This window comes from Parus major, chromosome Z (genome assembly GCF_001522545.3).
Source record: "Parus major isolate Abel chromosome Z, Parus_major1.1, whole genome shotgun sequence".
Classification (NCBI taxonomy): Eukaryota; Metazoa; Chordata; class Aves; order Passeriformes; family Paridae; genus Parus; species Parus major.
Window position 1 is genome coordinate 68,204,591 of NC_031799.1, and position 14,360 is coordinate 68,218,950.

Consider the following 14,360-nt stretch of genomic DNA (forward strand, 5'->3'; position numbering starts at 1 on the left):
ATAGCTTATGAGTAAAGTTGATTTTTGCCCTTCACTGTTCTGTGCTAATGCTTTCTTAGGTCAAGATGGAACATTGCAGTCTTTTTCAACAGTGCATGAAAAGTTCAATAAAAGCCTAGGACGTGGTAAGTATTTCAGTCAAAGTACAAACATGGGTGAAAAGAAGTCCTAAAAAGTATTTATGTAAACATTTGACAGGCCTTATTTTCACTTCAGTTGTTCTGTAAAAGCTGATCACCTCAGTTACTCTGAAAACTCAGTCCTTGCTGCAGTGATGGTACTCTCAAATTAAAAAAGTGATTTCTGATCCTGGCAGGGCATGTTACTTCTCTGTGGGAAACACTGTGCATGATTTTTGTATTAAAAATGTGTAAAGCAGTGGCTGACATTTCAGCATATATAACTGCAACTTTTACCCTATTTCCATTCTGTTCAATTGACTGTTGGCCAATTCATATTTCTTGGCTTGTGTTCCTTTGATGTAGAGTTTGGCTTAAACACATCTTGCATATCATGCCGTGGTTAAGGAACCATTTGGGAGAGTGAGGATCAGAAAGACTGAAATAAGCCTTAGTTTTACGTATCTGTCTGTGTTGTTATGTATGTATTTGGACCTGTTTGAAAAGATGCATGAAAATTAATTTGGGCATAAATTTGAGATTCAAGATTCTTTGGTTATTGAAAGGGCTGGGTACTATTTATTGCTTTATATAGTCATGTCTATAGGACCATGTTTTTAGCTGTGAATCTGCCTCAGAATTTCAGCACAAGGTCTTGGAACAAGTAGATTGAGTAGTGAATTCACAGCTGTGAATGTAAAAGTCTGGTGTTTTGCTCAGCATTGCGTGAATTTTGACAGACACTCCATTAATGTTCTTATCTCTACAAACCTATACAACAGTGATGTGTTTATTTAAGCCAAATGTTCCTAAATTTAAAAGGAGCTTTGCACTTTGTTAATGGTCCTTTTTAAACCATTATTTTCAGTTCTGGCAGTGAGACTGAGACTTTTAATGTCTATTTTTAAGGTTCAATTAATAAAAAGAAATCAAAAAAGAAAGGCCTTAAGCTGGATACGATGGCACTGCCACCGATTACAGCCTTTGCTTCAGGTAAGTGGTCTTTGACCTAGGTTACAGACTAAATATGAATACTTCATCTTCATGAGTTCCTTTCATTTTTGAACCCTCAGAACACTATTGTTTTGGAACCACATGCTATGTCTAGATTATTCTGTGGCCTTTCATGAGCTTCTGAGTGACAGTTTAAAATTTCATTTGAGTTGGTAAACTGTTCCAATATTTCAAAAAGAGGATTTTATATTAAAACATCCTTATCTGGCTCTTGACTTGAAAATCTCCTGCACGGGAGCCAGAATCTGCAGATGTACATATTATTCCAGGCTGGAGAACCAGCAGCTAGTTGGAGGTTGAAGATCTTTGTCAGCTGAGGAAATCTTAGTTATAGTTGATTTTGAGTCCTCAGTACACTCATTTGAGTCACTTTTTAAAGCTGAAATTCAAGTATGAATTCATTTGTCATTCAGTAAGAAACTAATGACTCTAACTTCTTTAAGCAGAATTACAGTTATGTTTGCTTCATCCAAATGTACTTCTTTAAATTAATGACCTCCTCTTCAGACTTGAAATCTGTTTTGTCAAAAATGTAACTATTTTCTCTTCTGAGGATGATTTATTGTTTCCTACGTTAAAAGATCTGGATTTACAGTTTTGTGTAATTTGACTTCCACGATGCAGACTGTCTGTACATACTAGTTGCAAGCATATGTGTATATTTTTAAAATTTATATTTAAAATTAATTAAATTTAAAATTACTGCTAGAGCTGCTGTTGTTTGAAGACATAAAATATCCATTCATTTAGGTACATTCTAGAGTTGTTTTTTCTTTCTCTTTCTTTGGTTAAGTGAACTACTTTGTATCTTTAGTCTTTGAAATTCTAGAAACACCCAGTTTCAAGCTCTCAATTTTTTTGAATTTCCAGAAAAAAAAAAATCAAACTCGCTCATTATTTAGATCCCCATATATCATATTTGACTACAAAGTTTTGGTGCTGAGCTTTTGGTAAACAATTTTCCTGGAAATGCAAAAGAGGTATTTTGCTGTATGAACCAGAATAGCTCTTAAACCTAACTTTATCTGATGGCTTCTGCTGCTTGGACAGCTGAAGAAAAAAGTTAAAGACACTCAGGTGGAAATGTGTACAGATTGAGCAGTCTGAACCGTTTAAACCAGCTTAAAACATTTACACTGAAATATGCATTTCAAACTGCAGAAGCTAAAATATGCAAAGACACAAAGTCTGTTGTTTAAAACAATGCTTGAGGTTTTGTTGTTATTATTTTAGTTACACTGTGAACAACTGTTTGCCCAGCAGTTTTTTTTGAGTGGTAGCCTTTTGAGTGTGCGACAAGAACAGTAAATATGAACTGTTCTGTCTCAAGGTACTGTAAAATATCAGGAGAGCTTAAGTTTGACTTTAGGATTACTGTTTCTAAGAGGACTCTGTTACCTTGCAGAAGTGGCACATCAGAGTGACTGGGATGGTATTGTTGCCTGCCATCAAGGGTATATAACATGTACAACCTGGAACTATCAGAAAACCTCCATGGGAGCTCACAAACTGAGGCCAGAAGAATTTAGCAAACACAAACCTGTTGACATATATGCAACAGTAAGTTTATTTAGGGCAAGATTTCTTCAGATTCACACTGTGTGCTATTTTTATTCCTGTTGGTACAGAAATAATGCTTAGAAGGAAAAAGCATGGTGTAGATTTATTTTAGTTGCTTGCAGAGTGCTTTCTGCCAGCTCAGTGTGTCCAGTGAGCTGGTTTGTCATGCTTATGGTCTTATAAAATTTTTTTCTTTTTCCCTAAATATTCAAGTTAAGTGCACTAACTCTGGCTGAGAGAGGTGGTTGGTGTTTACCTTTAGCCTGTCACAGTAATGTAGAGTTGTCTGTATGCCTGTGATAATTAACTTACTCTGAGAGTGCAGATCGCTGAAGACTCTGGGCTTTTTTTTGGCAATACAAGGAAGAGTATTTCCAAATGGCAAGAATTGATACTACCTCAAAAATCCTTTACAAAAGAGGTGGACACAATGACACTGTGTCAAACACGAAGCAATGGAGATACAAATGTTTGCTGAGGTTTGCCAGGTTTTAAAAGGAGGAATTACTGTGGTACCCCTCATTTGCTAGGGCTTCATGCTACTCCTGTGTCTTACAATGGTTTTTGACAATATGCTTAGTAGTTAGGTGTTAGATAAATTAAATTGTATGTACCCAATTTACAACCCAAAAGTTTTCTTCTGACTACTAGATTCTTTGGACTGTATCTTTCCAAAGTCATCTACACCATTGTTTCTTCCTATTTAAACTCTCTGTGATCTCACCCTAATTTGGGAGGGTATTGGTATCGTGGGCATTGAAAGAGGCATGCAATTGCCATGCTTACACTCTAAATGTAATTAAGGACTGAATTTGTGGGTATCTTTATTATTTAATTTACAGTGCTACTATTACCTATGGCTTTTGATGGATGTCACCAAGCTAGGATTTCATTATCTTTCATAACCATGCATTGCCATTTTTATTACATGCTGACTCTTTGCTCATTTTAAGAGCTTCTCCCTCTCCTTTCTTGAGATATAAGTTGTTTGTGCAGGTTTCCTGAAAACAAATGTTAGTGTTTCATATTCCCAATATGCTGTGTACCTTCCAACAACTTTACCCATTAATGGACACTTAAAAAAATGGTTTTCACAGATACTTTGTTTTGTTGATTACTTGTTTGGTTTTTTTTTATTCCCTTGAAAGGCAGTTGACATTACATCGTGTGGTAACTTTGCTGTAATTGGGATGTCAACTGGACAGGTAGATGTGTATAACATGCAGTCTGGCATTCACAGAGGGCGTTATGGCGAGGAAACAGGTAAGAACTCCTAAACTTCCAAAAGACAGACACTTAACAGAGCAGCAGTCACCTGCTGTTCTGTCAGCATGAATCTTTAACATAGGTTCTGAGTTGAATTTGGGAAACATTTCAGTTTTTCTAATTATATTGCACTGTCCTATCTTGCAGTCAGAAAGTTGACTTAAAGGACAGGATCCTTGATAATTGTAACAGCTCTGATGTTAGCATATCCTTGATTTTATTTAACACAAGATTGTCAGTTAGCACAATGGTCAGCACTGAAATGAGGTGCTCTGGCCTCCACTGGTTTTGAGATAGTCAGATTTCCAGTATTTAACTTCTTGTTTCATAGGGTTCTATCTCTTAGATAAATTTTCCCATCTGTTTTTTGCCCCCTGCTTAGAAATGAGAGACTGTTTCATGTGAATGGAAAACTGAAGTCCTAAGCAAGTCCAGTTCTTTGCATATGGTGTTATTTTTAATTACCCAGCTGCAAATTTAGGACATAATGTGACAGTGCTCTGACATTTCCTTTTAAAGTTTCATCCATATATATTTCACATCATGTATTCTCATGCATGTTTTTTGGCACTGTATTTTTTGTTGTAGAAACAAGGAAAGAGTCCTGATGAGCCCTTAAGACTTACTGGATTTCTAAAAGCCTTCTAGCTCAGCAAACATGAAGTGGTGTCTTTAATAAATCATTGGTTGATAGTGGGATGAATTTTCTAATTTTGCTTACTGGCCATCAGCTCTAGGTAAAAACATTAATCTAGGTGTAGATTAAGAAATAAAATTGATCCAAAACCAGAGGACCTAAATCTTATACTGCAGTGTGAAGTAGCTTTGGATAACTGCCAGAATTTGTGCCTGAGCTGAAGCTGTAAATTTTGTCTGGAGTGGTAGGTTCTCTTGGAGGCATTCCTTGAGTGATTCAGGAAGTCCCTCATATCTCACAACCACAAAAAATTCCCCAAATGGAAAGCAGAAATAAGAGCTAACACTCAGCTTCAGTTACACTTCTTACTTGTATTCTAGGTGTTTAATTGATATCAATTTGGTTTCTGTGGAGATAAAAAAAACTTAGCATGCTGGAGCATCTTGTCAAGTGGCATTCAAATTGTCATGTGCTTGCTGATCATTCATTGTAGTCAGGAAAAGATAAACAAAATAGTGTTTGGGATTCAGCTGATTTCTGTGCTAAGTTTAAATTCTGAAACAGCATTCTCTTTTCTCTTGATTTGCAGCACATGAAGGGGCAATTAGAGGGGTAGCAGTGGATGGATTGAACCAGCTGGTAATCACAGCTGGTAGTGAAGGATTAATTAAAATTTGGAAATTCAAAATGAAAGATCTGGTTTATTCCACTGAACTTTCTTCTTCTCCAAGTGGAATTCTGCTTCACAGAGACAGGTAAGAAACATACTTTGCATGTATATTGTTGGGTGAACATATTTATCTAGAATGATAGCCGGTATTCTTAATTAAAATTAATTAGAATTTATATTTCTAATGCTTTGAAATACAACTGACTAATAGACAGAGGATGATGAGGCATTTTGTTAGACTAAAGGAATGTAACTCTTGCTTTTTTTAGGATAAAAGATAATTTGAGCAATGTTAGGATGTTTTTATTTTTTGTCACTTGAGTATTCCCTGTCATGTCTGTTGATGTTTCTTGGCAGTGGTATTTTGGGAATTGCCTTTGATGACTTCACTATTAGTGCTTTGGATATAGAAACCAGGAAGATTGTCAGGAGATTCTCAGGACACCATGGACGAATTAATGACATGGTAATTGTTCACTCATTTTCTGTAACAGGTGACATGCACAGATACCTAACAGATTTCACAGATGGTAGATTTCTCTGCATGTATTAAATCATTGGGTGTTGTGTTCAGCTGTGAACAGTAAAGCTGTAGTTCAGCTCCACAGCACTTTCAGCCATGTTTGGAAATGTAAAGTGATAAATTGCCATCTGTTTTTTAATGTGGTTTGTGATTTATCTATAAATTTGCAACAAGCTGATATGGGGGTCAAACAAAACAAAGCACTGGGAATAATGAAAACTTAATGAAAAGGAGCAAAATTGTGCAGAAGTCTCAGCCATGTATATAGAAAAGATGAGCAAGCTGGAAAAAGATCTGAGATTATGCAGCACATTAATAATTCCTTATTTACATATTCTGTAATAGTTCATTGTAGTGTTCATTGAAATAGTTTTTAGCTTCAAATTTATATACAAATGCTACTAAAATAGGATTTACTTGACTTATTCAGCTTTATGCTTAGAAATAGGTTTCCACCATGAACATAAAAGTGAGGACTGAAGTGCTTTGACTAACAGTGAGATATGTCCTGTGTTTTATGTTTATACCTGTTCTTAAAAAGCTTCTGGTTTTGTTCTTTCCTCACTTTCAGTAGTGTATTATCAGTTTTGGTTTATGGCCATACAATTTCACCTGGGTTTTAGGGAGCAGTCTAGTCTTGGCACAGCCTCCTGTGGGGACTGGCTTATTGGTTGTGCCTTTAAATTGACTATTTTATTTTAGACTTTCAGTCCTGATGGTCGGTGGCTGATAACTTCATCAATGGATTGTTCCATTAAGACTTGGGACCTTCCTTCTGGATGGTAAGTCAGTTTAAAAACGTACAGCAGAAGGACTAATCCCCTTTCTCATAAATGGCAGAAAGTCTTCTGGCTTGATTATCTGTCACCAGATACGATATTCAAAGTTGCACATGATTTAACAACTCTGCCCACTATTTAAATTGTGTCCAGTGCTAGCAATGCATGTCTTCTTCTGGGTCTACAAATTAACACTGTCCTGAAGATCTGTTGATGACACCTGGAGTTTCCATGTAGTGTGAGTGAGTGTGAATTTGTTCCTTGTCTGGAAGCACCACTATGATCTAAAGGGAAAAGGATTGCTTGAGGTGAATTTCACTGTGATATGCTGAAGTGTTTGTAGGATCACAAAGTGGTTGGAGTTGGAAGCAAAGATCTAGTACAGCTGTCTTGATGTGGAAAGGAACTTTTCTCACTAGGTCAGGTTACTCAGACCCCCAGCTTGGGCTTGAACACCATGGCCCAGGGCTGGGCCATGTACTACTTGTTTATGCAATCTGTTCCTGTGCTTTGCCACCCTCATCATAAAAAAAAATCTGCCCTGTATCCAATCTAAACCCATAGCCTTTTAGTTCAAAGCTGCTGCCCCTTGTCCTGTCACCACAGACCCTGTTAAAAAGTCTCTCTCAATCCTTCTTGTAAGCTCCCATTAAGTAAGGCCACAAGGTTGTCTTCTCCAGAGCCTTCTGTTCTCCAGGGTGAAGAACACCACAGCTCTCTCATTTTCCTCATAGGAAATGTGTTCCAGGCCTTGAGTCATTTTCCTGGAGCTGTTCTAACTTCATGTGTGTCTTGTGCTGGAGGCCCCAGGGTTGGATGCAGTACTCTAGTTGGATTTGTAAAGAGAAACCTGTTTTCACTTACATTCATTTTAACAACACAGTATGGCTTTACATCAGTTATATTTTTAATTTGTTTATACTTGCAACTGCCAAAAGCTCTCTTGAGATCCACTCTGAGTAGTCTTCTCCCAGAATAAAGTTTGGCTGAAAAGTAGGCAAGTACACACAAGAAGTTGAGGAGCCCAGGAAAAAAACAAGCTGAGAAGTAACTTTGCGTTCTGCCAGTGCATTCTTTCAGCAGCACATCAGAGAGAATTTTTTTTTTTGTAATTTAAGGTGGTACTGTGCAGTGTGCAGCTCTGGTGGTTGTGCCTGGAACTGAAAGGTTTCATTTAGGTTGACTACTTTTGTTGATGTGGTGTGGTAAATACTTTTGTACACTTTAAAAGTTCACATTTTAGTACCAGAAGTGCATTGCATCTCAACAAACAGTTGGGCTGTTCTTGGATGATGAGAACCACTAGTGTAAAACAGGACAGGATGGACACTGTCTTCTTTCTAGTATAAATGGGAACCCATTTATACTGGCCAAATTAGTCCTCTGGTCTTCATCTTTCAAACACTCTTCCCCTTGCAAAGTAATATGTCTACAAAAATTCCAGCATGAATTAATATCCATTTCTTCTATTTTTCATTTCTTCAATAACTTAATAGATTGCAATAAGAATCTATAATGTTTTCAAAAGCAGTCTGATAGTAGTTCTCTTTTACAGTAAAAAAAATTAAATGTTTTGTCTCTTGCCTCTGAAATTCAGGTCAAGATGAAATCTAGGCAGATAAATGACAAACCTTGGTTTTAAATGTAATTAGTTTAAAGTATTCTTCCATTATGTAAAGGCAAGGTTTTTCCATAACTATAGGCAGAGGAGTGTATTGAAAAGGAGGAACAGCGTTTAATAAAAGGCCTGATGCTTGTTTTACCTCTGTGGCACATAAATGGATAAAACATCCCATGAAATGTGTATTCTAAAGCCTCAGCTTTGATACTGTTCTTATAAAAAGATGGAAAACTTGTTTCTAGAATCCAACATTATAAAAATTGCCAAGTGAGTTTGGTAAATGGTCTGACATCTATTGACTGGACATCTGTTTTTACTTGGGAGTGGTGCGATGTAACGCAGGTCTTCCTAGTGCGTCTTTTTAATGTAGGGCTTTTTTAGAACTGGGAAAAAATTACAAATCTGTGTAAAGAAAGTTACCAACAGAAGCCCTGGCATTATGCAGATAGTTTGCAGATATTTCTTTCTGCTGTGCAGCTTGCACAGACAAATTGAGGAATCAGGGGTATGAGCTGTTCATAGGTTGGATGGAGCACTTGAGAAAAAACAGCCTAAGAGGCCTGTTAAATGTGAGCTCAGCATTATTCCTTCCATTGTCTCAGGCAGGAAGCATAAAGGTAGATGCCTTCAGCCTCAAGGCAGGATTCATTTAGCTTTTGTGTAAAAATTACAAGTGTCTTATTTCCTGTAGTAGATTGATCCTTCCTTCCTCAAATCCTGTAATTTGAATAATGATTTCAAGTTCAGTAAGTAGAAAAACTAAATTTCTTGTTAATTTTGCTTTGGATTTCTTTGTGGTTGATATATTGAACAGAATTTCTCAGTTATAGGTAAGGATTGTCATACAAAGATGGATTTGAAGCTAAGAAAAAGTATCTAGGGTAAATTTTTCTCGTCATTGTACACAGTGTGCAAAATGTTTCTAAGTTTGGGATTTATGGGTTTAGTGTTTATATATTTTATATTGGAAGTGATGAATGATTTTTGTCTTACCTGAGGTTTGCAACATGCATCTAAGAACATGCATAGGGATAAAGCACTCCATTCAGGGAAAAAAGGCTTTTGGTTTTGACATGTTCTCTCAAACCATCACAGGGGTGCTCAGTATCTGAGGAAATACATGCCCACAAGATTTTACATTTTAAACTCCTGTGTTACATCAGTATTTTTACTATGGTTAGTGAACAGGGCTGTAGAGCTGTAAACAAGAGCAAAGTATTCACACTCTTCATTTGTTCTTTTTGTTTCTCTTGGTGAGCTAATTAGCAAACTCAACTTTTACTTAAAATTTTGAAGTAACTGAAATTTGTATTTCAGCAAGTTACAGGCAATGCTGTCAACCTGGGCTTGAGTGGAAGTCTGCTAGAGAGTGCATCATCCAGGAATTAAATGTCTCATTGTAGTTGCATAGTAGTATGTTATTATAATGCTGTAATAGTTACATTTTAACTTAGTTTTCACATGGTATTTTTTCAATTTTCTGCAATCATGAAAAAAATTATCAAGAAATGGTTTATCAGGCTGAAGATGTGATAATGCCAAAACTCTTGCAGATAATCAAATTTCACATTGTACAGTTCATACTTTATTTTAGAAACATTAGGTGCTAATATTAACTAGGTGTATATGAAGTATGCTTGAGAGGGAATTGTCAGTCTGAGCAACTGGGCCTGACTGGAAATAGGGAATTTATGGCTAATAAAATATTTGTGTTAGGCATAAGGTGTTGAATGGCTCATCACATGTTCTCCAGGGTGTGGATATCTAAGGAGGTGCCAGCTTTATCTGATTTTAGGGCATTCTGTAGAGACAAGGGGTTTGTTGCACAGTGCCGTACACTTGCTGTGTTTATATAATGTATTTGGATACTTCTCCTACCCTGGTTTGTGTCCATACCTCTAGCAGCCTGTTTGCATTCAGCTGTAATTCAGATGTGTGCAGATAAACGAGTTTATCTTGCTAATAATTTCTCTGTTTTTTCCCTCCACAGTCTCATAGATTGTTTTTTGGTAGACTCTGCAGCTGTGAGCCTTACTATGTCCCCTACAGGAGATTTCCTGGCTTCAGCACACGTGGATGATCTTGGAATTTATTTGTGGTGAGTATGTAAGCTGTTTCTACACAGAATTTAGGATGGGGCAGAGTTATTCTAATCACCTTTATTGCAAATATAGAGCTCCCCTGTGAAGTATCATCTCCAGTGTTTTGTGTTCTCTGGTTGTAATTAGGACAGGTGCTGTGCATTGCTCTGATTCGTAAGTCATGAAATTTCCACAATTAAATTACTTATTCAGATAATTTAAATTATATCTTTTTTAAAAATGTTTCTTACTCTTAAGAATTCTTGTTATGCCATTTGTAAAGTTTTTCCTAGACTGCATTTCCCTTACTGCTTTGAAATGTCTTTGTTCAAATAGTGCTTCTTTCTGAAGTGCTTTTCTTGTCCTGCTGTACAGTGTTGTCTGAGACTTCTGAGCAGTATATGAAAGACATGATTATTTCTCTTTATTAGTGGCAAATGAGCACACAAGTAAAATGTGGTTTATTTTGGTTTCCTTCTGATATAGTTTTAAAGGAAATAACTGTTCAGGTCCAGTACTGAAGTAACACACTGTTAAAATGGCTTGGGTCTTTTTCCCATTCAGTTGACAGATTATTTTAGGTTTTATATGTTGGCTGTAGTTTTGCCTGAGGAGTGTTCAGTTGTTAGGCCTTCCTGTGGATAAGTAAAAGTGCTTCCTTATGAATAACAACAGATGTTTTTACCAGTCCTAGTTTATATTGACAAAAGAAGCAATATGCCAGACTTACTTGTGTGTATGTTTCAAACCTGAAGAAAATTTGCTAAGACTATTACCCTAAAATCCTGTGAAAGCAGGATGAAATCATTTATGTTTGCATAATGTGTTGTGCATAATGTGCTCAGCCTGGAGAAGGTTCTGGTGAGACCTTAGAGCCCCTTCCAGTGCCCAAAGGGGCTCCAGGAGAGCTGGAGAGAGCCCTTGGACAAAGGCCTGGAATGACAGGAAAAGGGGGAATGGCTTCAAACTGAAGAAGGTTTAGATTACACATTGTAAAGAAATGCTTGATTGTGAGGGTGGTGAAACAGTGGCACAGGTAAATAATTTTTTTTGCCATCAGGACTAGGGCAGTTACTGACCCTGTCCTGGGCACTGGTGAGGTCACACTTCAAATTCTGTGTTTAGTTCTGGGCCCCTCACTTCAAGAAGAACATTGAGGTCCTGCAGCCTGCTATTACTATTATTATTGTTGTTGTTGTTGTTGTTACTATTATTATTAGTAGTAGTAGTAGTAGTAGTATTATTAGTATTATTATTATTATTATTATTTTCTTGGCAATAATACTTTGAACATAACATTTAAAATTCAGATGTTCAGGTAAGTCTATTGCCATACTTAATTTCCTGTTTATCTGGTAGATGAGGGGAGCTAATCTTGAATAGAGCCTGTTGAATTGCCATGCTGCAGCAGTATTAGACTGTGGTATAATTTATATCTGAAGTACTTTTTCCCATTCATCTGGAGATGGCTTTTAAAATGCCTGTCTTATTTTTTCAGGTCAAACCGTTCTTTGTATTCACTTGTGTCATTACGGCCCCTTCCTGCAGATTATGAACCATCTTTGGTGACACTCCCCAGCACCTGCCCCATGCAAGGTAATCCTCAAATGGAAATGTATTTTATTTTTCCCTTGCAGTTTGTCCCTCTGCTCGCATGCCATAGATTCATTGTGATTGTCTTGTTGGCAAGAGAATTGGGTAGCTGATCTGGAATGTGCCTGTGCCCGGTGAAAGAAAGGCCTAGGTGGAATATTTTGCTAAATTAATAGAAGTGATGGTGCTTCAGAAGTCCTCTAGATGGAGATCTTGTCTGCCCAAGTTTGGAGTGCCTGCATTTACATCTCCATCTGGAGGAGAAGCACACCTAGCTACTGGCCACTAGAACATACCTCATGATGATGGCTGCTTTAGCAAGCACATACTTGCTTCACATACTTAAATTCAGGAGACTGGAATTCATCCCAGAACTTTTAATGTTTTTGTCCTGATTCTGGCTTGAAGCTTTAACATACTTTGTGTCTTCAGCAAATGTAAAGTTCCTGTTTAGATGCTAAGGGCTCTTAATGGGTTATGTTCCTTTGTTGTTTCAGGCTTGCCTATTAGATTAAGTGTTTTAGCCAAGTAGTATTTTACAAAAAGAAAGGAAAGTAGATGTGTTTGCTCAAGACCACACAGGAAATGAAGGGAAAATCACTATAACAATTGACTGACAATATAACTTTTCTTGTGGGATGTTGTGCTTTATTGTTGAGACTTTTTTCACTTTTACATGCCACTTCAGTCACACCTATGAAGAGGTTGTGATTAGGTAGTGAATATGGTGCAAGGATTTAAATGCAAGGATTTTCACAGCTTTTTTTTTTATTCATTGCAAAATAAATAAAAGTGTTGGGCTTGCTTTTTTAAAAAATGAATATAGAGTATGAATGTTCATAAAAGATATCTGTTTCTGCAAGATATGGATGTGTCAGGAGATGAAGAGGCATGTGATGAAATGATAGAATATGTCTCACCTGAGCAACTGGGAGAGCAGCTGGTGACCCTTTCCTTGTTACCGGAATCAAGGTGGAAAAATCTCCTCAATCTTGATATTATCAAGGTACTGAAACTGCAAAAAATAGCAAACATCCATAATATTTACCCTGTTTCTTTGAAATGCATTACCTATTCATGAAACTTGATCCTGCTTTCTGGTATTTTTCAAGATGTTGCAGTAGAAGTCTATGTGGTGCTTTTCACATTTCCTGGGATTTGGGAGAGGGGCTGTTTTTCTGCTGAATAGTAGCTTCATAATTAGTGGTAAAAGATTTTACTTGTCTATTTACTTTTCAGTTAGTATTTAGAGTTTTCACAGTATTTTTAAAATTAAACTCTTGACAAATAAAATGCTCTTACTGTGATCACAATGATGATAATGATTTTAATTCAAATATCTAATTAACAGAAAAAAAACAAACCAAGAGAGCCACCAAAAGTTCCAAAGTCGGCACCTTTCTTCATCCCAACACTTCCTGGTCTCATACCCCGCTACATTCCACCAGAGGAGGAAAATGATACACAGGTAAAAACAAGAATCAATGTAATTGTGTTTATGTAGTGTATTTTAAAAGACCTCTCAAATGCTTTTTAGTGTTGGGTTAAATCACTAGGCTTCAAAGTACCAGTTTTAACTCACTACATTATTGCTTTATTTCTCAAAGTCTTATTCGCTTAGTAGAAGAATAATGTAATTGAGTTGTAAAAATGTTTGCATATTCATGGACATGCTGCTGTGCTTTTGTGGTCTAGTCAAAGGTGGTAAATCTTGGGGTACTGGCGCAGAAATCTGATTTCTACCTTCATCTTGAAGAAGCCCTGAGCAGCAATGAATGTAAGTTAACAAAATATTTCACTAAAAGTGTTGATGCTGCTTTTATTTTGATATATGTGTGATTTCTAATGTCAGAATTGCAACAGATGTGAGAAAAAGGATATGTGTAGTACAGTATAAAAGGCAAAGAAAATTAATGCACAGCCAGACTAAATCAGAAATCCATTGGTACTGCAGCTTGTCTGCAGCATGGAACCCAATTCTGGCAAAAACACTTCTGAAGAAAGAAGGTTGTGTTCCTAAGATCATTAACTTTTTTTGAAAACTGTGATGATATCACTCAGAATAGATGCTATGTATCATTTCTAGGGAAGGGAAGGAAAGAAGGAAGGGATTGACTTGGTAAGGAACATTGATTGGTGATTCACTGAAACATGGAAAGCATAATGTGCCTAGCAAGTTCTCCTTTCAAGGGTTGCTTCCCCAGACATTCAGCAAACTTAGTGTTAATTCATTGCCCTATAATTTAAAGCTTAAGAATAAATAAATGATATAAAAATAAGATGTTGGATTTCAGTTTGTTTTGAAATTCAGTCACTTAACCTGTGAAATGTACCAGCTGTTTATCATGTTTATCTTGTGATGCTACAGAATTACTGAAACTCAGATTTTTTAAATGTTTGCTAATACAGCTGACTTGGAAATGTGAATGGACAGTAGCTTGCCCATAAAGCAGTTCTGTTGGGAATTCTTCTGCTTAAACTCTCTTGAGATCACCAG

General features: G+C 36.7%; 1 protein-coding gene across 1 annotated transcript in view; it reads left to right on the forward strand.

The window, feature by feature from the left end:
* WDR36 (WD repeat domain 36) overlaps positions 1–14,360 on the forward strand; it is a 29,099-nt gene that overhangs the window by 10,694 nt on the left and 4,045 nt on the right. The window contains exons 10-21 of the mRNA XM_015615173.3: positions 60–125; positions 1,029–1,112; positions 2,539–2,693; positions 3,842–3,956; positions 5,186–5,351; positions 5,624–5,732; positions 6,492–6,571; positions 10,180–10,287; positions 11,769–11,866; positions 12,727–12,869; positions 13,215–13,331; positions 13,559–13,640. Of these exons, the coding sequence (XP_015470659.1) occupies positions 60–125; positions 1,029–1,112; positions 2,539–2,693; positions 3,842–3,956; positions 5,186–5,351; positions 5,624–5,732; positions 6,492–6,571; positions 10,180–10,287; positions 11,769–11,866; positions 12,727–12,869; positions 13,215–13,331; positions 13,559–13,640 (1,323 nt within the window). The remainder of the gene's footprint in view (positions 1–59; positions 126–1,028; positions 1,113–2,538; positions 2,694–3,841; positions 3,957–5,185; positions 5,352–5,623; positions 5,733–6,491; positions 6,572–10,179; positions 10,288–11,768; positions 11,867–12,726; positions 12,870–13,214; positions 13,332–13,558; positions 13,641–14,360) is intronic.